General features: G+C 37.1%; 1 protein-coding gene across 4 annotated transcripts in view; it reads right to left on the bottom strand.

Annotated features, from left to right (window-relative positions):
• The window catches only part of GLCCI1 (glucocorticoid induced 1), a 57,223-nt gene that overhangs the window by 2,778 nt on the left and 26,532 nt on the right, over positions 1–27,913 (bottom strand). For 2 of the 4 annotated variants that reach the window (XM_074900332.1, XM_074900334.1), the window contains exons 3-6: positions 23,505–23,591; positions 15,256–15,372; positions 12,052–12,204; positions 5,038–5,248 (exon numbers count right to left, since the gene is read on the bottom strand). In XM_074900332.1, the coding sequence (XP_074756433.1) occupies positions 5,038–5,248; positions 12,052–12,204; positions 15,256–15,372; positions 23,505–23,591 (568 nt within the window). The remainder of the gene's footprint in view (positions 1–5,037; positions 5,249–12,051; positions 12,205–15,255; positions 15,373–23,504; positions 23,592–27,913) is intronic. The other 2 variants (XM_074900333.1, XM_074900335.1) reach the window with 1 other exon arrangement.

Here is a 27,913-nt window from a genome sequence, read left to right as displayed (position 1 = left end):
GGTAATGGCAGAAGCACAAAAGTTTGAAAAATTACGACTATGAAAGGGTTCACCTTAAACACTCATCTTGGCAACATGATATTCAATGCATTAAGGAAATAAAGTAGGTACAAAAATAATTACAGAAAATTAGCTTTCTGCAGTGGCTCATACTTTTTCAAAGAGCAACATCTATCTCAGGCTAGTATTAGTGGCTCCCTATTCTCTGTTTGGGCTTACAATTTAAAAAAAAGGAAATAAAATGGCAAAGTTAAAGAGGATGCCCCAACTTACAAATGCACCTTATTTGGAGAGAAGTAACTGCTCTTTGCTTTAGCTCCTTTTGAGTCTTTCCACCAATGTGAGGTACTTTTACCATTTTTAACTCAAGATAGCTTTGTTTATTCTGCTGTTCACATGTGCCATTTGAGCGACACTGGAAAACTAACCAAAGCTTCAAGCACTATGATCTAGATTCACTGAAGCATACAAAGTTGTCTTTAACAGCTTGCAAACAGTAACTACATAAACTTTTGTATAACCATGACACAAATACAAAGGCTAATCATTAGAGGTTTTGAAACATCTCTGCTTTCTCTTACAAGAAGACACATATAAACTCAAATGTCACACTTCCCTTTGGAGATTTACTATGAAAGATATGAGAAGAAAAACAGTTGAAGTGAACCTCAGTAGTGTATTGATTATTCAGCTCTTCCCTGCTGTACAGAGTGAACACAGAACTTCTATTTACAGAATTTTAGGTGTTAATTGTACGAAGGCAGAAAAAGCTTTGAGACAATACAGATATTTGCCAAGCTGGGAGCATGATGGTCCTGTTGGCATCTTTCCACTGTTGGCCCACACAGCTCATTCCAAACACAGAAATCATTAACAGAACCCAGACAGTTTGTTTCCTCCTTCTAATATGTAAATTTGAAGATCCAAGTTTCTATTTAAAAAATTTGAGACATAAAATGTGCTACTGTTCATTCCACCAAATAGTGGAAAACTGTGGAAGTACATCCAAGGGAAGAATCGAACAGAATTCAAAGTTAAGTCAGTTCTTGGAAGACCTAGAGCCTTGTCTAGCCAGTTCAGCTTTCAATCAAGTTTTCGGTTTATTTAGCCCTGTCTGGCTGAAACTTTCTATATAAGACAGCTGTTAAAAAAGTAAAAAACAAAAACCCAAACTGTATAATTTAACCATTCAGTTTCCCTCTTTACCCTCCCTGCTTTTAAAGCTTACTAAGTTGTTAGCTTTTTATTTTGAACAAACACATACCGCACTACTATTTGAAAAATATATGTGGTTATTACAAGCTTCACATGTACAACCTTGGTGTTGGTTCTACATGTCCAGCAGCAGTGAAAGAATGAAAGGGTACTGGGAAAAGAGGTCATGAGTTAAAGTGATAAGAGGTGGAATTTACAGTTTAAGCCAGTCTCCACTTGTGTATCCTGTAAGCTTTTAAATGCTGAACTGTCACATTATTAAGCCTTAATGCACTACAAATGTGTATTCTCAAACTGTGCTATTTACATTTTTTTATTTTTACTGTCTCAGAGGCTGCAGTGCATGAGCCTTCATGTCAGAGACCATGTCTGCATCTTCCACACTTCCACCAGTAGGGTGTGCTCCACTGGCAGATTTCAGCCAACTAATGACATTTCATTAAGATGACAATGATTGAAGATTAACAGATGTAACCTTTGAAGTGAGTTTTGTTACCATAACCACATAGCAGACAATATGGAGCCCTATCACATAGAATTTCTAAACATAACTATTCAAAATGGATATATTGTTACCTAGAAAATATTTAAGATTGTAATTAAACAACTAAACCCACTATTTTAACCAGATGAGTTAATACCACAAACTTTAGCTTGCATATATTAGAGCAACAAAGGAGGCAAACTAAAGAAGAATCTGTAAAACAATTTTTTGAGTCACAAAACAAAGGAAACTTTGCCAGTGAGTCTTAGGATTTGTTTTGATAGGTTCAAAAATACCTTTGTTTCTTAAGACTATCCAAAGACTTCACGAACAATTTTCATTTTAAAAACTATGAATCAGATGCCCAGAAGTTAAAAAGTATCTTCAGTTCATCTTCATGAACATGCTGCTTGTAACAGCCTGCTACCAACACTGGGAATACACAATGCTACACAAAAGCACCTAAATCAAAATCCCTGAAAAACAAGTTAATAGGTTTTACTATCCATTTTTGCACCACCACCACCACCACCCCCCCCCCCAAATTTCATCTGCTTATACCTTAGGATGCCTTTGAACTTTCCTCTGTCACAGCTGCTAAGTATGCCATGTAGCACTCTGAATTATAGTCTCTTGGACCAGAGTATCATAAGACAGATCTAGTGAAACCAGTAGCTTTAATGCAGCAAGGCAGTCGCTTGCCTTGCAATAAATAGGCTGATATTTGAAACAAAATCATAAAGCCAGGTACCCTTAAAATATCTTCTCTCCCACCCTTCCCTCTCTGATCCAATCAATACCATTTAGTATCACTGCTTCATTCGGAGCAGTATTTTGGGCCTTTTCTGAAATTTAGCCTTTAATTTATTTTGAAAAATTCAATAGATTTAGCAGCTCCTTGCAGAAATGTAAACTAAACAGCTGATACAGTCCAAAGAGCAGCTGTGAGGGCCTCAGGCCAAAGCACAGCTTTGCTCAAGAAATAAAAGATGCTTTAGAAATGTAAAGCAGTGCTGTGTCTGTACAGAGTTCTGGCTCCTCTCACTGTTCATGTGTCTCAAACTACTAACCTTCCTTTCCTATTCAGCCACACACTCAAGAGCTGATTCATAGAGCTGATAATTGTATTTTTTAAATGATAAAGCCAAGTTATCCCCATAGAGAGGAAAAATAAAACCTCAACTTGAGAAATGTAACAGAAAAATATCTTGGGTTTAAATTGTCTACATTTGATTATACAAAGCATTTTTTAAAACTTAACAGGCCTCACAGCAAATTCACAACAGTTGTATTCTAGCATCACAAAAACCTCTACAATGAAGGTGCAAAAAACTTTGCAAGTTTTGTTTTATAAAGCAGTTGACATCCACAACAGATGTTAATAAACTGTCCCTCAAAACTTGCTACTCCCTTATGATTTCTACCTATATAATTTCTACCTATATCCCTTATTTATCTGTAATTTAACTATTTTGAAGATAATTCTCTTATTCAGAACAACTGGCCTGTGGGATCTTAACGATCTGAGAGAAAAAGGCACCTTTCTGGCTATGCTTTTACAACCTTGGAACAGATTACTTTCTCTTGGAAATGCTACACATTTTTCTATCTTGTCCTCAAAGAACAAAGCTGTGATGAACAGTTCAAGCTTTTATCTTTCATAAGCACAGTATTAAGTACCTTAAACTAATTCAAAAATGCAATTATATTAACTTTACAAAGCTGGCTGTTTGTCACTATCACCTATATGCTACTACTAAATCAGACTTTTGATACAAACCTAACATAAAGCCAGTCTTTAAACCAAAACAAGTAAGTATCTACTCATTGCAAAGTTCACCAATAAATTTTATTCCAGTTAGCTGTTCAAAAATCCAAGACAGGAGATGAAAACCCCTGCAAAGCATTAAGAAGGTTAGATGCACTATTTCAAACTGTCTTCACTTGCTACTGACAATAAAATACCACTGAAAATTCCAAATACTCTGATAACTTGAGTACTAACTGCAAAAGGAATTATTCTTTTCATTTCCTCATTTTGAACTTATATTTGTTATCAGGACAGATACGAACAAATTTACCTGTCAATACATTCCTTTGTGTACTAATACTTTAGTGGATGTTTCTATAGTGATTCAGTCTTGACAACACATTACAATTCATACGCATACTATAAGAAAGAGAAGTGGGACTGGGGGAGCTAATACCTCTCATTTTTGGAGCATGGCTAACTAGCATCTTGAGCTGAGACTTTTACTCTGATGTGGTTAACTTACACCCACCCTCAATTCAGGATTTGGGCAGGTGTTTTTCCACTACTTCCTTTCAAATCCATCCTGGGGAAGCAATACTTTCAAGAAATCAAGAAAAGATAGTGTTTCTCCCACTGCCTTCCCCAACTTTACTCCCAAATTACTTTAAGAATTATTAAACAGTGAATATTTACAGCAAAAGCTTAACCTTTTAACCTCAAGCTACTACTGTCTTTAGCTCATTGCTAAATCTACACTAAATCTTAAAAGTTTTAATTTCCTCTGTGAAACTTACTACTCTTAGCTTGCATGTTTTACCCAAACCCTGCATACCTCCAAACTAAAGTCCATGTTTCCAGCTAGCTGACCAGAAGCCCAAGGATAATTTTATTAGTAATCAGTTGTCCAAAAAAATCAGTCTTTTTGCACTGGTGCCTATGTTTTCATACTACATGTTCTGTCAGTAACTCTTAATTACTGAAACTACGATTTACTCCCCCTACAAAACCAAACAACATTTTAGAGACTTTGAAAAAAAAAATGCAGGATATTGACATATAAACACATAAGCTATTCAGAAATTTTGGATTGTTATGCAACATACACAGACAAGTAATTACTCTCCATCAGATTGTTCAAACTCGTATCTGAGCTCCTCACCAAATAGCTTCAAGTGGAATGTAAAAGTTCAGAAGCAGAGTACTTGTAAAAGCAGTCCAAAACTTCACCATTTTGATTAGCAAGTAACTCACCCATGATGAGCATACAGTCTACCACAAAGCTTCTTGAAACCTTTTTTAAACATAAACATGTTACAGTCTGAATTCTTCACATTAGAATCTTCATAAATAAGTTAAGACTGTTTGCTGTGCTCCTCTGACGTATTTATGGAAGATGTTTGTGAAGTTTCACAAACAAGAGGGAAAAAGATATGTAAACAAACAAAACCAATTTTAAGATAAATCCTCAATCCCTCCACAATCATCAAACCAAACAAAAACTGATGTAATGAGTAAAATGAAGGTAGTTGTAAAAGCAGGACATCACATGCCTCCCATAGGTAAAGGTGGGCCATTCTACTCTCACCTTTATCACGGTCATAGAGTAAATCTTCTGTTGAGCAAGGACTCCCATCCTGAGATTCAGGAGGGCAAAAGGGAGAGACACATGGTGAATGACTGCTGCAGCTGCTGCTGCGCTCCTGCACAGACGGAGTCTGAGTGTCAATGCTTCGTGTACTACTACTACGATAGTGAGCAGGTAATGGGGCCCTTCGACCATCAGGGATATCCAGAGGCTGCAAGAGAAACAAGCAGTTCAGGTTACACAGAAGAGATCAAATTCCTAAGCAACGTCAGGCTGTAGCACTCATAACTGAAGCAGAGGCAAGGCCTTAAGAAGAGCAAACAAGCCATTTTTGAAAGAACAACTTTTACACAAGAAAATAATGCAACGGACACAACATACATCAATTATGCTGAATGCTGGGACAATGTGCAGATTTCCAAGCCAACTATATCCTCTTAATGTAAAGTTAACACCAGAATGCACTTCAACACATGCTAGGATTATGTTTTTACATTTTTTATGGTAGTTTTAAAAAAGCAAATCTCCCCAACAAACAGATTTCTAATTATACTTAGTAATACAATGTTCAATAAAGGTCAATGTTGTTATGAAAGAAAAACAAGTACCCCGACAGACATCACATTGGGATTAAAGGAAAAGTAGAAAACGTCAAATACAATGGCACACTATTGCTCTAACAAGCAACCGAATTACAATTATAAATGAAACCATCTAGATTTTGCTAGTAAGTCGTAATTCTCTAGCACACCTCTACACTCCACCTTCACTTCTGTAGGTGACCTCTGACAAAATGACAACTAAGCAGATGAAGCACAGGCTTATACAAGGTTCACAAACTTTCTCTCGAACCAAAGCTGGTAAGCACTGCCTGCTCCTATCAGCCTAGTTGGCACTGGCCAGAGAGATCTTGCATCCCATTCTGCAATATACTGCAGGAATGTGTTCACAGCAGTAGACTCTACTTGTCTTTTCCACTGAAAAATTAGCTTTATCATAAAGACAGTGATGTTTTAAATATAAGAAATCAAATCAGAATTACGGTTTTGCTTAAAAGTGAAGGGGAAAAAATGTCTCCAAGATTTAAATATCATTTTTATCCTCACTTCAGTGAGGACTGTATTCAAGCCATAGAGAACAGCATAAATGTTCTAGCTACAAAAACATTAATGTCTTTTTCCTTTCCAGTTTAAGTGAACATTTTTATTTTATTGCTTTCCTCTTCTCCATGTATTCCAAAACTGTAACGGCTTGTTCCAGAGCCTAAAATTCAACCCAACACTTTTGCTAGCAATGAGGACATGAAACCTACTGGCTGAGTATCACATTCTCCCCTTTTCAGCAATAGTCTATCCAGAAAACCACCACGTGTTATACAAAGAGGCAGACATAGCAGAGCAGGAAGATCCTTTTCTTCTTATGAGCCTTCCAAGTTAATACCATTTCACATTTCAATTAAGAGTAAAGAAACACACTATAAAGAGAACATTACAGTTGCTACATCAAATGCTGAAAAGTTTGGACACAGCTGTGTGGTCTGTTCCAACAGCTCAGTTCACATTACATATGCGTTACAACACGACTACATGTTGCTATTCCCATCACCCCCAACAGGCCATGACTCATTCGGGGCACAAGATAGACCTGAAGCATTATATCATTTGTTACACAGACAGAAGAGAGGTAGAAAACAAGACTGAAGCTGTAGAAAGAAAAGTCTCATAATTAACTTAACCAAAAGAATAACTGCCATGCAGAACAACATTTTTATTTCTGTCTCTGCCACAAAAATTCTACGAGATGCCAGGAACCAACCTCTCTCTTTTACGGTATCTTTTCTGGATGCCCAGTCTATATAGGACTGATTTGCAAAAGTCTTCAACATTCACAGATGCAGGAGGAGACTATGGGAGGTGCACTTTAAACTCCTAAAATGGTAGGCAGTATCCTGAGTTACATGAAGAATCACATTATAGAAGCCTGATGGATTTGTGTTTCTCCATCCATGAAGTGCAGATACCATCACCTTTCTTCTCACACAGGTGTGATAAAACAGGAACAAAATTTCCGACACCCTCTCATTATATAAAAGCAAAAACCCAGGAAAAAAATTCAGATTTCTGACTTCAAAGCAAGGTTTAATAGTGAACATTAGGACACATATCTAATGAGGAGAAAACAAAAACACCCAACAACTGTTCATTAAGTGCATATACTATGCTCTATGTAACAGGTAAAGCAAGGATTCCAGGGAGGGGAAAAAACCAGTAAGTGATCACATAATTAAAGACTTCAGGATAACACAGATGTTCTTCCACACCTGGAGGAACAACATAGTCTTATGTAGTCAGGAAGTATATTCCAAATCACATTATTTCAACCTTCACTGAATTAAAACTAGAGATACAAAAAGTTGTAAATGTTTTTAGACAGGCCTCTAAATATACACACAAGTAGAAAAAGCTAAATATTTATCACTCTTTCCAAGTAAAATAACTTTTAAGGCAAGAAAATGCCTGCAAATATTTCAGATTACTGTGCTTATGTATTTATCTTTGCCTTAATATTGAATCCAAGTTTTGACAAGTACAAAAAACTTCATGAAAATATCAAGTAGAAGTATTCCACTTTTTAAAAACTTTATGTATTAAACCTGATCAACATACAAAAATACTTTAGAAGTTACTTTCTATGAGTCATGCCTCAAGTATTTTAAAAACTGAAGTCTTCACAATCTTAGAACATAAGAAATAGGGTAACTAATTTGGTACAGCTGCTATTAGTTTTCATAACACTCAATGCATGGAAAACAACTAGACATTACTGCATTCTATACACTGGGGTTTTGTTTTGGTTTGGGTTTTTTTTCAGGAGTTTCCAGTCATGTACTAACCTTATGCCAAATGCATTCTAACAGGACACCTGCCAACTCCTATGGGACAGTGTGTTCTTGGACATAGTTACATACTACCCTCATCTCCCTGCAAAGGTATGGAAATGCTCAATTTGACAAAGGCTGTATGCATTTCTCAATACACTGTTAAAATTCATTGTTTTCAGCATCAATCTTTTCACTGGAAAAAACAAGAATGCCCTATTTAGGATCACAGTAGCATTCCTGATGCTATAATGTACCAATGGGAGCCTTAAAAATAATCTGTTCTTCACAAGCCTTACGTCTATTTGGGAGGGAACTTGTTGAGAGCAAAGCATCAGTGCTTTTCATTTAGAAACTGTTTGCTAGACAGGAACAAAGGCAGACATAGGAAAGTGCTTCTTCCTTCTAGCATCAATGAAGTCATCAATGCATCAAATAAGGTGCAAGTGCAAAAAACCCAACATATTGTGGGAAGGAGCACTTGCCAAAACCCCGACTTTCCAGATGAAGGATATGAAGATTTAAGTAAGGATCCTCTGCATCTGTGCAAATTAGAAAAGGCCTTTTATTATTACAGGATTAAGTCTTCTGATAGGTACATAAAACCGTCTTGCTATTTCCAGAAGTGTCAGAAATCAAACAGGAAACACATTAATCATTTTACTTTATTATGTTATAGTCCATCAAAATTGCTTCATTTCTAATTATTTCTGTATATTTGAAAGATAGTTCCCGTAAAATTTTTTCCTAATAGGAGACCTATGAGCGTGTCCATGTCCTGCTCCAGGCAACTGTCCATTATTTTTGCAATGTATTCTGTAAAGAGGGAACACCTCTTACCCCTCACTCCCTACAATAAGTCCATCATCTTACCGTACCAAAGTCTCCAATATTTGTGTTGTGGAGTCACAATGGGACAAAGAACAAAATCCCATCACAACTTCACAAACAGCTGATTCCCTCTTACAAAGTACAGTGGAAAGAGAGACACACCATTGCAATTTCCTGGAAAGCTAGTCAACAAGTTATACAAAAGAAAGGAAAATATATACAGGATCTTTGAATAAATGCATTAGAAAATGAATTAAAGATTATTAATAAATTGAGGAGAAAGAGGCGATTAAAAATGACTCAAGCCAACTTTAACTTAATTTTATGAAAGAAAAAAAGAGAACACCTTCAGCTAACTATGCAAGATGAATGATCTGAAAAAATATACACATACATAGCTAAACTGAAAAGAACGAAATATTGGGAATGTTTTGACCACTTACAATGCAATCCTTTTAAACTTCATGGTCCGTTAGATTATTAAAACACAGTGATATAATGACATTACTGTATCATCAACTTTGTGAAACACAAAAATAACAAGACTAATGTCTACAATAATTAATTTTACTTTTATAATTGTGCTTTTATAAGTACAATATCTACTATCATTAAAATATTAAAAATAGTATTATGAGTGTTTCAAAGAACTAACAGAACTAAGTCAGCAGAAAAGAACACAGCAGACATATTCCAAATCAATTTATACAGTTTTTTACGAAGTAGGATTGCAAGAATTCAAGTCAGCGAAAGGGAGAACAGAAAGTATGTAGCATCATACCCTACAAAATGAAAAAACAAGTCTAAAAAATAAATTGATTTGTGTATCTGAAGAATAAGCAAGGTAGTATGAAACTGGGAGGAAAGTTTCACTGGTTACGCATTTTAACTGGAGCTAAATTTAAAAAGTAATTCAAGTAATAGCCATAAAACTATCCATACAGCTGCTTTAACCTTAAACTTATTTTTGTCCTATATATCACCTGATCTCAATATCTGAACTGTTTGTTAAAAAAAAAAAAAAAATCACAACTTTATACTGAAGAGATGAGAGACTAATAGAAAAAAAATGAAGAGTACTAGACTAAAATTTTAAAAATTAACAGAACTGAATTGTGTTTTATTTTACTTGGGACAGCCCAAACATGATTATCGAAACGGAGAAATCTGAAAGCTATTAGTACCTAAATTTAATAAAAATTTAAACAAAAAAAATTAGGTAGTGAGCTGCACCTAAAATAAAGGTAATATTCCTTCTCAGTCTTTTTAGCAGGTTGTATGTTATTCCCCAAATCTTCCCTCGTAAATGAATACAGATTCACAATAGGCACAAAGTATTTGATGTAGCTGGATAGATCGACTCATATGAAAATTAAGGTTTGAACATGCACTGTTAAAACTGTGAAGTAAATGTGGAAACAAGTTAAAAGAAACCAGCTGAAAATCTAGATGAACACCAATCTTGCAAGCAAGTCTATACAATAACGTATCCTTCACAAATCACCCAAAGCAACTAACTATCTTTGATTGCTATTTCAAAATACTTTCTAAAAATAGAGAATGTTACAGCAGGAAAGAATGGCAAAAAACTGAAAGAAAACCAAATTGTTTCACTAGCAGTGAAACTAATGAAGTTTGGTTTCCTATGGTTTATCTTTTGTTCAGTAATTCTTAACCTTTAACCTAGCTGCCCCAACTCCCCCAGGCTAAAATGAAGCTAAATTGCTTTATTAGGAGCAAGTTCACCCGCAGTAAGACTGAGTAAATTACTCAAGTTATGATCTTTCACAAGTAAACTATGAGATCTAGTAAGCTCAGAGACAGTGCTAGGAATCCCACTAGACCAGACTTCACAGAAATTAACAGTTACATAGCAGGAAACAACCCTCTGCCCACAAAGATGGACTTGACTTCAAGGACAATGTCTAATTTATGACTTTCTTTTGTGTCTGAAGACTCTGCCCAGCTAGATGTTTGGAGAAAGGGTTCGCTATTGCCTTGGTTGCATAAACTGCTGAGCACCTCTGGCCCCAATCCAACAATGCACTTAAGTATGTGCTTAACTGTTTTGCTGGACCAGAGCCAGTACATTCAGTAACTTAGGAGACTGAGTCCTGCATCCCAAGTAATAAGCTGTTAAAGCCCAAGGACAACATTTATGAAGATGTTTTGTCTGATAAATAAATGAAATGTCCTCTAACCACAGGAGATTACAATATCAACAGTGGCACTGTAATACATATCTTTTTATACTCTCTTTGGAGATGGTGCAACAAGGTTTATTGATTTGGGCTTTCTGTTTCAGTTTGTGTGTTTGTTTTTTTCCCTATTCCGCTATTACAGCACACACCTCTTCTACAGGGATGAGACAGACTTAGGAAAGCAAACTTAGGATAAAACTACTACTACACTATTTCATTCTTAAGATTGCTTTGTCCGCACAACTAAGTCTCTGGACAAGCCAAGACTATTCCAAAACTTAAGTTTACTGCTGAAATGAAGAACTACAAATATCAGGTTTTGGAATCTTAAGTCTCTGATTAAAGTTTTATAGCTTGACTTATATGTTGAATTGCTATTACAGGACCATTCACAAGAAAAGAACCTACATCTTAGAGGTGATTAATAAAAACAGTATCTTATGCCACAGCATAAAATTTTGATTGGCTATTTAGGAAACAGTGGCTGTAAACCAAGTATTTCACATTTTAAATATCATCTAAGCACTTCAGTACTCCTCAACGACAGTTCCAATGCTCCAGCTCTCCCACGTAAGCAGAGCTGCCCCATTTGTCAGTCTTTCCCATATGGAGATGTCCCATGACAAATTACAGTGATTTCATGGAAGTAAAATAGTCCACATTCAGTTTATGGAAGAAAAGCATTAAAACCAAAAAGCAGAGCATAGCACAGGAAACTTAAGTCTCACCTAAGAAAAGGAATGCAAAATGAAGCAAATAAATTAATCTCCTGGTCTCTAATTATTTACTACTGTAGCCTGAAGTATCTCAATTTTCAAGCACTTGCATTTTGCACAAAAACTTTTTAAGTTCTCTACAGAAAGGACATTCTAAACAAAGTATGTTTGGCCAGAAGCCCTTTAAAAAAAAAAAAACCAAAACAACCCACAAAAAAAAACCCCCAACCACCACCCTAAAACACTGAAACCAAATTTTCAAACAAACAGTCCTTTGAAGAAAATTATTTGTAATTTCAGCCATAAGAAAGGTTTCTCATGAGGAAGGTTTCCCACGTGTTTATAGGTTACAAAGAAAAAGTAATCAAACACATTAATATAAGCTTACCTTGGATACTTCTTCTTTTCCACTGTTTTCTTTAATGAATACTTTTTCCAGTTCAGGGCTTATTCCTTCTACATTACACGGCACACGCGAAACAGTTGATTTTGGCACTGAAATGTTTGACAGTGGCATAGGGACTGATCTGGAAATAGAAGCCTAGAAGGTAGACAGCAACATGATTTGATGTTGGAAAATGGAATAAAGACTTAAGTCTGAGACTGGTACTAAAATACCTAAAAAGTAAGAAGCTGTGCATTATTTCTGCTATCTAGAAGACCATCTTTACCTGGCAAATTTAAATAAAATTAAATGCACTCAAGGAAGTGTTCTATAATAAAAGCATTCTACTACTTCACTAATCAGTAAGTAGGGAGGTATATGTACTTTCCAGGTGTATAGATTACAGAAGACACAACAGGGGAATGGGAAGCATGTGGGATGCTGATCCTGATGGTTTAACTGGCATCCAAAAGGCATTTTGTAACATTCCTAAAGCTTAACCACTCAACTGAAATACTCAGTTAATGCACGTTTATTCTCTTTTGGGTGGCTATAGTGAAAGAAAAACAAAGCATTAATTCTAGAATTAATTTCATTAGCTTATAGCTTTTCAGAACTTTATGTCAGGAGTCTTAAAAAAAATCACTTCAAGTTTAAGAAACAAGCATGTGAATAACTACCAGTACGGTTTTCAGAAAAATCTGTTGGAGTGGAGCTCTGTTACCAACGGGAATCATTCACAAGAGTGCACATGCATCTTGTGCAGCCAACCTGTAAAGCTCTGCCTTGGCCAGCTACATGGCATAGATGCACCTACTCTGACAGCCATGAACTGTGTTCACTTCCCAATATACATTGTCTTCTTGTTCACAGAATCACAGGATGCTTAAGACAAAACATAAAATTTGTTTTGACTTACTGCCAAATGCACTTTGCACAATGTGCAGCTTCAAAGGTGCATGCCACTTTTGTGGAGGCATTCTCTCTGACAAAACACATTGCTTACAGGACACCTTCCCAAAATGACATCAGAACTGAAAACTTCAATGGCCTTGTCAGAGAATACCTTCTTGAGAAATCAACACGTTGCACAAGCCATGACAAAGTGACTCTAAGTACTAAATCAAAGCATATGTCCTAGATGGATTTCAGTCTGTGTCAAAGACTGTTTTTACTGTGACTATAAATAGTAGCACAGGTAATCTGCAACAGCTTGCTTTGAGATGGAAAGCAAAACCCTCTTCTGTGCAACATGTAGTGGGATCATTTGTCATAGAGGCATCAAAGTTTCAGGAAGAATATCAATTTCCTATATGTCTTCATTACAAGATTAGGTTTTAAGAACAAGATTTTATCCAAACAGAAGAAGGAACATAAAGGATCAGTCACCACGGCTCAACCTCTTCTTTATAGAACACTAGCTATTTAAAAAGGCAGTCAGGAAAAACAGTGGAAGAACCAACATTTCAGGAGTTCAAACAGTGGCCTGTTAGTAACATGGGGTTCAAGTTAAGGATTCACTGTAGGTGAAATTGAATCAGGACTCAAATGTCTGCACTGTCAAATGAAACATGATTAACTGCTTTCTACAACTGGCTTCAGGTTCACAAAGTCATTGACTTGAACCTTGCCTGAGTTTTAGAACTTGTAATTGGGTTTCAATTTTGCTGGTAGTTTGTAATGGCTAGAGCAGACACTGCATGGGGCATCCTCCATTGCACCCTGCTGAGAATGTGGTTCACAGTCAAATATTTTGGCCAGGTAATTTGTCCAAAGCTATTCTTCAGATGTATCAGCATCTTTATAATAGGAGAAATATAGATATACTCAAGAGCGCAGGCAGATTTTTATAACTTTGTGAAACAGGAAAATGTACCCAAACCCAAAAATTGTCTTATCCAGGCTAGTGTTAAAATGATCAGCTATATTAAAATCTGCCTAAACTTACACATCACTTGGAAAAATAGGTTAGTAATAAGACAACAGAGAACAGAAGCTGTCTGACTAGGAACCTGAGATTAACCCCCCTCAGAGAGGAGGATATCAAATCCATAGACTGATGGCTGGAGAGAAGTCCTGTCATCACAATGCCTGTTGGTATAGAACACGAGAATGGTCATCAACATAACCTGGACATAGTATTTTGTACCCTAAAGATTATGTCTGATTGAGGTTTTAGAGTAAGTCACAGTGTCTGAAATGAGAACAGGCTGGTGACAATAGCAATTTTTCCATTTAATATGTTGGAAACTCTCAAAATATCCTGTGGTAACTGTACTGAAACATAGTCACTGCAACCACAAACTCTCATGCAAGAAGACAGGATCCTGTATTGAAATTATTTTGGACTACCATAACAACCAAGAGATATGTCCTAGATAAAATCATGAAGACCTTTATCCTGTAGCGTGACAGATCCTCTAGTGACCAGTCACCAAGGATAGGGTACTGTACCAAGCATCATCTTGATTTCAGTTGAGTTTCAAGGTGAATTATCACTTTCTTTTTAGAAAGTAAACACCACAATATTGTTTTCCTTGATGTCATGTGGAAATGGCCTCTCTGACCAAGAATTGACCAATAAGCAAATTATCAGAAAGAGTCTTAAAATGGGACAAGGAAATGTGATTTTCCCTCAAATCTCTGGTGATACAGTGTTGCTGTCTTTTACTGATGAATACATGGTAAGGTGAATTACAAGTCTGTTCATAAAAAGCCAGTTAGTGTTCTGCTTGCTGCTCAAAGACTGATCAATTGTTGGGCTTGTCAATCCAGACTGCTTACCCTTGGTACTTTCTTTTTCTTTATTTTCTATTTTTACTTTTTTTTTAACCAAGTCAGATGAAATTGGATTGCAAAACCAATAAGCAAATACCTTCCAGGAGAACAGAGACTTTTAAGAGTGTACCACAATAATTAGTCTTGGAAGCAAGTATGTATTCCTGGAAACACAGTCTTATCTGGCCATGCTCAGAATTTTTACAGCATCTTAATATATTTCAGTTGCTATACTGCTGCAACCCTTCTTTATTTTATTATGTGACAACTATCAGCCAAATTTCAGTGCAGATGCAATGGTATCAGGTCATTAAGCATTTCAGCGTACCACATTAGAAAACAAAAAGAAAAAAGACAGGAGGAACAGCAGGCTATTCACCCAACCCTGATAAGGTAGGAGGCTGTTAATATAAGCAACTATCTACTTACCTGAGTCTGACTGATTGCTATATGGTTGCCATGGAGAGGTGACTGACGTTCTTTCTCTTTATTGTGACGACTACTCTGCTTACTGCGCTGAAGCTGCTGCCTCAGTTTGGCAATCTGCTGGAAAGAAGTTCAGGTGAAGTGATAAATGAGTTATCGAATGGATAACTGCTCAAATCTTTACATATAAAGTGAATCACAGACATTTTAAGTCCTCTTTGGAGGATTTTACAAGCATATGGGATTGCCTTCCCTTGAAGCATGAGCATTAAAGCTTCTTTCAGCTAATTGTTAGATACTTTCTGCAAAGTACCTGCCCTATTCACCAACATGAATATGACAGCAGACTTAGTTAAATTACTGGATTTCCTCATTTACAAACAAGCACTGTAATAACTGATGGAAGAAAGAATAGTAAGAATGACAATTCATAGAATTTTCTGGCCTATAACTGGATTAAACTGGGAACTATGAAGTCTACAGTTCAATTTACTTGATCTTAAGCAGAACCAAAGTTTTCCAGTGATATTTCATCATAAAAGCAAAGAGCCTTCACAAATAACTGGCAATCAATATGCATTGTTCATCTTGGAGAACTTATTTAATATATTTAATAGCATTTCCCTGCAGGATAAATTACCACAGATTCCTTCAGGCAGATGGAATCATCTTTTCTGCTGTCTGCTGCAAAGATGTCTAATCAAAAGTTACGTATTTTAAAGGTCAAATGCAACTAAAGCCATTATCCATTTGACCTGCTCCTTAACAGAAACCAAAGAATTTCATCTGAGGATTCCTCCACTTATTTATTCCTCCTGGATAATTTCTACATGAAAGAGTATTTACCTCTATAAGCACTGTCTCAGAAGGTTAGACTATGTGCAAATTCACACAACAGGTACAGACGCTTCCTTAAGACTGGATCATTTTTTACCTTTGGGCTCAAGTCCCGCTCTTCCTCATGCTCAGCACACTGGCATATAAAGCAAAGCATGCAAAGCCTCATTTCATTTTTAACTCAGCTAGAGATAAAATTTCTAAAAAACCTGAAGGGTGAGTATGAAGAAGTGAATGCATATGGAATTCATATTTCAAAGAACTTCATCAACTGGAAAGTAACCTCTCTTTCTGAGTGACAGCTTACAAGTAAACGCACTCTGGTTAACTCCAAGTAGTTAAAAATATCACTAGTGCTCTTGCGAAGCAACTCTGAGGTAAAGAATCACTTCACATCACTCTTCACAGTGTCAGAGATGACAGTGCTTAGTGAAGAGGTTTGGATCGAACCTTGCTCATAGGCTGTGGACTTTTCTTTGTGATGTTTCTGGTATCGCTCATAAAAGAAGGATCCACTTTTAAGGCTTCACATCAAGTCTTGCCACAGCTCTTTACCCATATTCAGAAAACTGTTACTCAGAAACGGCTGAATACTTTCATCTTTCAACAGTACACGAACAGTTCAGACTTCCAAAAGGGTCTGCGTGTAGAATACATCAAGACAGACAGAGCCCTGATACGACTGGGTTTCTAACACAGACGAGCTAGACTTAGAGAACTGGGAGACTAACCTCTTGATGAAAAGTGTAACTCAGGCACATGTTGAAAGAAACTTTAAAGGAGTCTGAAGAGATACTTCATCTCCACAAAAAAAAAAATTTGTCCAGAACTTCTCAATTTTCCCTGAAGGAGCAATGGCAATTAGGAAACCTAGCTCCACAGAGAGATGAAAAAGCAAGCAGGTAACCAGTCCAGTAAGTATACAGATATCTACAAAGATTTATGTCTTACATCAGAACAGGGAAATAATCCTCATCTTCCCCTTTAAAAACTTAAAAACAGAAGAGAAGAACAATGCCCAGATCAGAAGACAGCTGTAGACTGAGATGGTTGGCTACAAGTACAATCAGAAAGCAGGGAGAATGCTGTATATCAATCTTTCATTTCTGCTAACTTTCCTTGATGCTGTGAACTTCCTCCTAGTTAAAAAGTTAAATACCCTATTTTTCTTTTTAATTTAAATGAAATCTGGCTTTTTGAGCTTTCCTCAGGAGCATGCTATAAAAGATCTATACAATTCCACCTCAGAGATCTGGCTGACTGAATTCTGTTGCAAATAGCTTGCAAATCTTTGAGAACATAGTCTCTCACTGTAAAATCTGGACAGTGAAAGAATTAAACGGGAGTGGTGACAGGCTGGTATGTCTCTAGACTGACCAAAACCTTGAAGCTCTGATACCCTGAAAGGAATCATGGACCTGTGGAATCTGAGGTGTTCTCAGCCACCTCAAGACAACGTATATTTTGCCAATCAGTAGGTTCTGGACAGTAACAGAAAGAAAAGGCTTCTTAGGTCACTGGGCAGAAAGAAAAAGATGAAAACTTGTTGAAGAATCAGACTGTATATCTGGAGTCAATATGATCACTTAAGCCAAACCTGCCACTCAGTGAAGAAATAGATATACCTTCTCTGATCATCTGTCCCTAGCCCTGAATTTGAAGGACCCTAGCTTTCCATGATGTGGTAGTTACCATCAGACAAAAAAAAAAAAAAAAAAAAAAAAAAAAAAAGAGAAAGTAAGGATGGGCACATAAAAAGAAATCTGACATTTCTTATTCATCCCTCAGACACAGGAGACAGAGTGCCAGCACAGACAACCCAGCTTCAGAGCAGCCACACTATGCAGGCAGTGGCACTGAGCACAAGGACAGAAGAATCCTCCAAACTAAATGATGCTCCATCTCTTCACCAAGGGGAGTCCACAGTGAATCTACCACTTGCTAACGCTAATCCTGAAATCTCAACAGCTTTCATTCTACAAGATTATCTTTTTATTGCCAATTATTTTCCATCTTGAACTCAAATAAAGCCACTACTACTAACAGGAAAAGGTAGCTGTGCTAGCTTCCTAGAAGTTTATCTTCACCTTCTTCCTAAGCAGCAGAAAAGCACAATCAGAGCATCAAACATAACCCAAATGAGCTGCAGACAGGTATGAGGTATACACTAAACCTAGGAAAACAGATCTAATTTGTGGCACCTGTTTTACCAAGTATCTCAAAGAAGCAGCAGGTCCTGTCTCTTGGGCACTTGACTGATGCAACTAAAGAGCTAGGGAATTTGTTGTGCAAAGAAAATGATGTCAAGTGACTGGTATCAGCAAAACCTGTACTTGATGATCCAGCCATTACACTGGTGTATATACACTCTGACACTGAACTCCATACGATATTTCAGTCAGGAAGATGGGCTGAAAAGGAAAAATGTGCCATGCTGGGGGGAAAAAAAAAAAAGTGCAGTAACAAAACACTCCCATTTTAACAGGGCAACTAAGCACAGAAAGGGTTTGGGACACTGTTTCCCTCACATGCCCAAGTGCTGAGCATGACGGTGACACAATCATGCTAAAGAACACATCTAAGTCATGACAAAAAGATCTAATGTGTATCCTTTAAAGCATCCAGTTTTGAAGACATTAAAGCCTTAGCCTTGCACATATGTGTACTCAGATCCATAAAACGTGACAATTTTAGTATACCAATTCAAATGCTCCCTGTGTCTACCTAGCTTGAAGATGGGCAGGAAGTTCTTATTATGCAATATAGGTATTTTCCTAGAGGATACAGCTGAAAAGAAATTTAAAAAAAAAAAAAAATCAAGGAATTCCTCAAGGAAAAAATACAATTTGAACCCTACTTCCAATGTTCAGATACAGTAATTTATTTTGCTGCTTTACAAAGTGTAAACATATATGGTAGTAAATTTCAAAGTGTATCTTTTAGGTCACATTTGGGAAGTACTCTAATGTGACTGTATAGCGGGGGGGGGGGGATAAAAAGCACACATCTCTGTACGTTTCAAAACAAAAAACATTTCAAAAAATTAAGAAAGTTTTCAGCCTTTCCTCTTCCAGGGGTTGTTCCCTGCAACACTGTTGATGTATCAGAAAGACTCTTTTCTTCACGTAGTTACTTATAAAAAACCCACCAACAAAAAACCCATGAAAACACAAAAAGCAGGGCATCATAACAGTAATAAACCTATGTCAGGTCATTCACCACACAAGCTTGCAGTTCAGCCTTAACAGTTTACTGTCACATAGCCAACTATAAGATGACCATCAAAGATTACTGGACAAAGAAGAAATCAGGAAAAAACCCTATAAATGTAATGTTTGCTTGCAGAATATTTTTACAGCTAGATATGTACTTGAAATAAATATGAATCTTGTCTATACCAAGTGTAATACACATGAAGTCTAATATAACTAATGGCACAAACCTGAGAAATATGCAAATTAAGTCAGTTCTTTGTAACACTGGAATAATCTCAGTATCCTGACAATTTTTCATTTGAAGAGACCTAGATGCAGACTACTATTATGAAGGATCATGTCATGTCTCACCATGCCTGTTCAAATGCTCATTAATATTTACCAGTCAGTAGGTTGTATTTCTACATATCAGGCTACACAACATGGTAACTTCCTATTGCTGAACAAGCCACAAACTCCTTATTAATGAGAGCGAGCTCTAACTCATTCATGAACCATTTGTTAATAAACAAGTCAACCAGTAGGTCAAAGAGCAAAACAAGCATTAGAAACTCACCCTAAACCTCTGAATACAATCTTTCAATTGGTATATGAAAGCACAGAAAAAGTGCAAGCTCTCATATTCCATTCTCTTATTCCTTTTCAAGTACTTTGTTAGAGCAAAAGGGACCTTCCAATGGGGGTTTGCTGGTGTCAGTGTAACAGATACAGCATACAGAGGTGCTTAAGAGAAGTGAAAAATCAGCTGTCTGAAATACTCATGTCTTTAAAAACCTACACAAACTGAGAACTATTTGTTTTAAATCCTGGGTTTTTCCAGTTCTGGTTAAATTCCAGTTCAGGATAAGCTACAACTAAAATTGTGTCTATTCAACAGAATTTCAAACTAACTATTCAGGTTGAAAGGGGAAAAAATACCAGTGGTTCAAACCACTGCTCGGTTTGTGTCCAGTACAAAGACTGATAGCAATTTTTATCACCCAGTCATGTATCAAAATAATGTTAAAGAAGTTTTAACATTATCTTAGAAGTTACATTCAAGATTTTGTAAAAACAAGCAGTAGAGCCCTTCAGAATAAAAAAAGTAAATTTTGTTAGGAGGTAATTACAAGGTTCATATCAAGAGCTTGATAGTTTTTAATTTTTTAATAGACTCACTACAAAAAGCAAGCATTGCCTATTTCTGTGCTACACAGTGAATCATGACACCCACCTACGCTAATTCAAGGGCAAAATAATTTTCAACTAACCAAAGTGAAAATTTTTTTTTATGAGGTAATACAGAATTCATGTGCTTGCTTGGGATCTTAAGTCTATATGCTTATTTTTAGTGTTTTTAAATGTAAATATTTTTAAAACAGTTCCCAGTTGTGTTAAATAAATGCATTTAATTATAATAGTTTTCAAACTAACCAAGGAATAAACATTTTTTTTAAAACTTAAAAACACATTCAATCTCCTTTTATCAAAACCAATTAAAACTACGCATGCAAGTATTTGGCTAATTTACAGTATCAATATAATAAAAAAATACATGCTAGAAATCATTCCATTAATTGTTGGAACAAAAACCCCACGAATCCAAACTGCTAAGACAAGCCAAGGAAACTGTAAACAGCTATCTACTTGTTTACTGTCAAATGCTATGGGAAACAATTCAAAATGCTGAGCAGAACTACTGTTATTTATGTTGCTCATAACAAATGCAGTTGCCCAGGAGAGGTGATACTTTTATTTCCATTACTTAAGCTCTTGCTTTCAGTTGCCTATAGCTCTGTCAAATTTTCTCTGAAGTCTACCATGCAACATTCAGTTCTCCTATCCCCTTCCCATCAGGTTTTTTTTAAGATTAAAGAAAGGCGGTGGAAATAATTTTACTATTTTATGTGCTAAAGCACATTATCATAGCTTTTTACCTTGGAATCTCTGTTTTCCAATGGTTTGGAAGGAAAAGCCAAAAATTTGTCTGCAGTCCCTTATGCTGATAACGTGCCCCTCTATTCCCTTGGAAAAACATTCACATTTTGCAAAGCTTAATTTCAGTTTGCACACATTCAAGTAAGATGTTTGAAACTGGCAATTACATTTGCTAGTAATTCTGTCTCTAGTGGACTTTGCAGTTTGAACAGAACTGCCTCAGAGAATTTCTCCTTCCAGAAACTGCAGATGACTGTGGCACAAAGAAACTGAGTGCACAGATACTGCTGGTATTGAATAAAACTCTTAACACCTATCACACAGGCATCAAATAGCTAGACAGAGAACCTGGAACCAGGACTTAAAGGTGAGGGGAAGGAAAAAGAAAGGGATAAAAAAGAAGTCCAACAATGTAGAGACAGAACAGACAAGGAGCTGGAAGGTAATCAACTAAGAGCTCAAGGAAGGGAAGATAGACAATAATTGGGTGGATAATGCACACAGAATGACACTGGGACTATAAACCCAGGGAACTAGGAAAGGCAAGAAAACTGACTTGAGAAGCTGGAGAAAGGAAAACAGAGGAAGGCGAAGAACTATAAGCTGGACAAGACAAGGGCAGGTTTTGGGGTGAACAACCATTGCAGAATTTGAATAGAAACAATTCCCTTCTAATCCCGTTTTTTCCATTACTGTGTTCTACTGAAAAGGAATCATGAAACCCACTGTCCACATACTTCTTATCTCTCTTGTGGTCAGTCCATATAGAGGATGTCAACCTAGCACAATGGATCACTCATCAACTGGTAGAGACTTGCTTACATGCTGAAGGTTTCACTGTCACTGACAGTCACAGCCCCGTGGTGAAGAAAAGCTACTTGTTGCAGAACTTGATAGGGAACCGCCTTCTGGCAGCTGAATGAAGGATGGTTTCTCGTAAAAGCAGGCAAGTGTTATCCTGGAAATACGGATGCTATTCCTACCCCTGGTGCAATTTCTTTGTGCTGGTAGGTAACATTAAAACCAAAACTTTTCAGACTCAACTACTTCTTTGTGCTAATTTCTGGGCTCTCAGTCTGTGATTCTGAGTGCTTCCTCACAGCTGCAGATGAAATCACCCAGGCAACTGAAGGCCTATGTACTAATAAGTCAGCTATGATGGGTTTCATAACAGGTACTCGATAAGATGGGAACAGACAACCCTCCTTGGACTGACCTCTCTTTGGCCCTGGTTCTCATCTTTAAAAATGAGGCTGTTGCCACCACTGGAATGCAAGATTATTCCATATTTGTTAAATCTGCCTTTAAAATTCAAGTAATTAAAATTTACATCACTCCTTTAGACAACTATTCTTCCTATCAATGGCTGTCCAAAAGGGGACTATATATTGCCAGTAACATCATCTCCTCAGATAGCCTCTACATTTCTTCTCATTTCTGAATGTTCTATTTCAAAAGGAGCCAGGAGAGAGGATGCAAAAAGCCCAGAGTATCAGAGAAAACTCTCACCCACCCCTGGAAAAAATGCTGCAAAATTCATTTCCTAAAAAGAAAGGTGTAGCTCTCGAGAAGAGGCTGCACCCCTCCTGACAGGGGCATGAGACTGATTGCAGGTAACTTATTGGGTACTGGACAGAGTTAGGGTCACACGAACTCTGGACAGAATGGAGTTTATTGAGACAAAACCTGAAATACTGTCATTTCAGCTGAGCTGGAGACCATTCTACTTTATCTACTTTCTCATGATGCAAATCCACTTCACTTTTGCTGTGTCCTTTCTAGTTGCAGTTGTTGTAGTTTACAGCAAATACATATGATTAAAGACCATTTCAATTAATCATACCATTACTGTATCAAGACTTACCCTCCTTTTTGTGAAAGTAACGCCCTCTCTATCTCCACCCTAAAACTCGAATAAAATTTCTAAGAATATGCTAATATACCAATTCACACTTTGCCTCTTTCAGGAGAGCAGCATTCAAGGACAGAAAAGCTAGCTAAGGTAACTCCGAACAGAAAAATTAGTAAGCAACCACAAACTGGTTCCTCAGCACTCACTCTGGCCACTCCTTCACAGCCAACACTATGTACTAGGAAGGGAGGAAATCCAACAAGCACAAAATAACAACCACTCTTGAAACAACTCTTGCGGTGGAGATAAAACCTGTTTCAACAGCAACAGAGGGGAGGGAAAGGGTGCAGTTTCCTGAACTCCAGATAGGGTTTTAAAAATGTCTTGGGCATATCAAAACTTGAAAGGCTCCACTGTGCAAAACTTCTCACCTCTTTTAGTTGATCAGCACTTCCCCACGATGCTGAGCGCTGATGTGATCTCTTTTCTGCTCCTTCTTCAGCCCAACAGCTAGGTGTCTAGAGGGAAAATAAAGAAAATATACAATACTGAATTCTCCAGGTAAGAAAAACTTTTAGCACAGAATATTGCTTTTTCTGCAGCTTCAGAGTTCAGGCATTATTCATGAAGCATAAAACTTCAAAATCTGATATGCAGTAGTAATAGTCCCAGTAAATAAAAAAACCCCAATACAGAAAACTAAGGCTTTGTAAGCTTGCATTTACAAAGGATGAGGACAAGGCACACTACTGAAGAAAGAATCAGAGGCCTGACAATCACTGAAAAACCTTACCTGGCTACTTCCATCTGTGCTCTGGAATCCATTTCTAGTTTTCACTCAGTGGACAGTTTAGAAAACCACAAGATAAAAAAAAAAATAGGCAAACAAACTCAAGGGACCAAAAGCCAGGATTCACTTCTCCCACCTGTCTTCCTTAATCATTGGGCCATATAATCAGCTCCTTCCTGCCAACTCCAACTTGATACAGAGTTTGATATACCTTTTATTATTTTTGGCAACGACCTACATGAGCAGAAAAAAAAAAAAAAGGCAGGTGTTTTCCAGTCTTGTCTGCAAGCCCAGAAGTTTGGGGACAATCCTTGAATGTAGGAGATATAAAGTTAAAACCCGAATAGTGAAAAGGATCTAGAAGCCAGATCTCCCAACTCCTGTGCTTATTCACCACAAGACTATTAGGAGAATTGAGTGCATCCACCAGCATTTCTAAACAAGAGTTACTGGCTCCCAGAGGAGCAACAGGGACAAATCCAGGGAGAGTTTGGGGTATGAACCATATGAAACTCAGGGCTACAGACACACATAGAATTTGTGAAAAGAAAAAAAGGGTTTTTTTTCAACAATTCCTACTAGTATTAGCTGAATCTTTCAAAATCAGCCCACAAGAAGTAAACCATAGCACCGAAAACGATGAGCATTTGGCAGAGATGTTCTTCAGGGAGGGGACCACTGCTGATACTTCCCCAAGGAAGATGGGATCCCAGCCCAGCAGGACAGGTAGGATATGGAATCCACCTCCCTGAAGGACTTCCTTCTCATGCATGGAAACCCTGTTTCTCCACAGCTTTCCTTACTCTTGCTTACTCTAGGGTCTAGAAACTTCTGTAGTATGCACACACATAGTGGACACTGTTCTGCTCAGGAAGGAGGCTGGGCATCGCCTTGGAGAACACCACATAAACATCTGCAGCTCCTCACTCTCGCTGTCCTGAGAAGGGAGGTGGAAGTAGCCCTCTGGGGCCAGGCCACTCAAGCCAAACATGCCAGGGCAGCCTGGTACCATTAAGCACTAAACTAGTTTCAGAGCACAGGCTGTACTTTCACAATCACTGCGCAGCCATACCACTATATGACCTACAGCCCAGCACGTAACTCGTAAGGAATAATATTTAATATGCTAAGTCACTTTGTGTGCACAGGCCTATGTATCCCACTTGTGTTTTCTCCAGCCCTGCACTTTCCATGTTTTTGGTGGGGTTTTTTCTCAGTTATTTTTACACCGCCAGGAATACTTCCACCAAATGCCCAGCAAGCTGTGCGGACAATTAGAAAGCAAAATGAAAAAAACACAGTAACAAAGTTTTTGCTGCAAGTTCCCAAGAAAGAAAAAGCAAGTCTTTATAAAAGTTAGGGTTCTGTGTATTTACTGTGTGAGTCTCTTTGTGTAGGTCTGGGGAAGAAGCCAGAAGATAATGTGGTTATGAAAAAAAAAAATAAATACCAAGAGTGAAGAGTAAAACAGCTATTTAAAACTATGAAGGAAACATGGGAGTCCCTCAGCCAGGCAACCCATGACTCTCATCACCCACAGCAGAGCCTCTACCACACATGTGCTACCTGTGTGTGCATTCTGTCACTATACACTTTAGCAGAGCCATGTTCTTCCAGACCAGGTACTTAGCACTTCCCTGAAGTTTGTGTTAAAGACACTGCATTAATTTTAATTTTTTTTTAAACACTGAAGTGACTTGCAGATTTCTAAAGAACTAGAGAAAATGGGGGGGGAAAATGTTCTCCCTTTTCAAAATCATGGGCTTTCACAATCTATTACAATTTACTTTCCAATTGAAATTGCTCTTTTCTTAAATTATTTTACTAGATCTTAAGTACAGCTGAAACCATACCTTCATACAAACCTTCAATTCAAAGAGAATTCTTTGAAAATTTATCTTTCAAAGAGTGTTTTCTGAACACAGCACTACTCCATAGTTTGGGGAACAACTCCAGGACCCAGTAGAAACAGGCATTTAAGGTGCTTAAATATTCACCTGTAATGCAGGAGAGTGTACCAGGGATCACTACAAGCTCATAGCCTTTCAACTACAGCTTTAATAAACCAAACAGGAAAAGAGTGTCTAAAAAGCCAAGGTCAGTTTCCCAATAAAGAGAAGTAAACTCTTAAAAAAACTCCCATACAACAACAACAAAAAGTAGAAAACAAGAGCTTGCCTGCATTTAATAAGCACAGATATTCATCCAGACAGCAAGGGCAAAAAACAATGTAATAGCAACACCCTGAAGAACTTAATCAACAACACTGGTGACTGTTAGTAGAAAGAGGCAGAAATCCTTATACTGCAGTTGATTTAATCAGAAATCAAAAGTAACAAATATAAAACATTCATTCACTTAATACTAATTTTTTTACTTTCTCAAATATGCTTTGACACTCTCTTCCACCCAAATACTATCTCCCTTGAGACAAGGATTACACAGTTGCTTTCAATCTCTGGTAAACTGAGTCAAGTCACAAGCTTTCAAAATATACATACAAGTACCGGTACACAGGGGGCAGACTATCTGTATCCCTCAATTTTATTTACAAATACTGTATGATGATCCTAGCACAGAAGTGAACTCAGGCCATGTTATATTAATGTGCTATTTCAGAAGGAAAAAAGAGAAAAGGTTAATAACATCACAACGTAAGCAGTTACTAGAATATTATAGCAAGCCAGTCTTCTTCAAACTCTAGAAACCGCTGTTTACAATATATTGTAACCCACATTATATGAACACAAATATTGGGTTTGTAACCCAAAATCTTTATATTCAAGCAAAAGCTTTTTTAAAAAACAAAAAACCCCACAAAACCAAAAAAAGCCCCACACTTGCTACATTCAAACAGAAATTCTGCTTTTATAAGTTTAGTTTATGTATGAGCACCTCATATCTCACTTAAATATTGTATTTTGTATCACAAGCCAAGGGTATACACCACCCTTGATATGACACATTTCATGAAAAGTTTTCCCATCGTTATTTACAACTTCTACAAAACAGACTTATCCATGGAGGCCTTAATTTCAAGTAGCAAGTGTACTTCCCGTGTGTTAAACATTAAAAAAAAATAGTGAAAGTAAAAAAAGCAACTCAAAACTGTATTTGAAGAAAAATTTCTGAATCGCAATAAATGAAACCACAGTTGCTGCACCTCAAGTCAGAAACACAGTAAGAAAGGTCATATTACCGGTTCACAGATAGTGACTATTTCAGAGCTGAAACAAATTTACAGCACCACTTAGTATGAACAGAACTCACAAAACTGAAGGATTATTCCTGCAAGTCTATATTCAGACACTAAGATTCAAAACATTTTAGGAGAACACTGAAAACATTAAGTAATGCATGCTGCAACTTCAAGAGGAGGATCACTGATATTTCGAAATGTGAAGGTTCATGGTCCCAGTTTCAGCTGACACAATGCATGTGCATGGGATAGGACATGCTGAGAACACCACATCTGGTTGCTCTCCTCAGTCTTAATGTAAATCGCAATTACCGTTGTTCTAATTCACCCAACCTTGTAGAGATTAGCATTTCTTCCAACACGTTTGGTAATTCTGCCTTGCTTTTCCACCCATGTCAGGGATATACACCTACATTCTTTCCACTTCATTTAGATTAGAAGGACTGCATAGAGTACCAACCTACCTAAACCTAAAATAAGACTGAATTACTCTAAATATCTCACATTTTATTGCCAGCCCCTTGCTCTAATTACTATATCTAGCCTGCATTCCAGATTAACTACATTGGGGGATGGGTGCCAAGATTAAGAACACAAGTCTAGGTTTTACAGGGGAAGCAATGTTTTTGAAGAACTTTCGAAAGAAATGCAACAACAGCACTGTAAGATAAAGTCTGATGAGTCTTCATATGTTTCTAAAGGATTCAAAGGCCCGCTAGAAATTTTACAGAAAGATATGGCCTAAGCAGTTAAATGTTAATTTGACTATAGGTGATGATTCCTCTTAAACATCAGACGGGTTAAGAAAAGTTAGAATGATAAATTCGTAGTTACATGACATGTCTCTTCCT

This window comes from Athene noctua, chromosome 2, assembly GCF_965140245.1.
Source record: "Athene noctua chromosome 2, bAthNoc1.hap1.1, whole genome shotgun sequence".
Classification (NCBI taxonomy): domain Eukaryota; kingdom Metazoa; phylum Chordata; class Aves; order Strigiformes; family Strigidae; genus Athene; species Athene noctua.
Note: the sequence above shows the minus strand (reverse complement) of the source record. Positions and strands in the feature narration are given on the sequence as shown.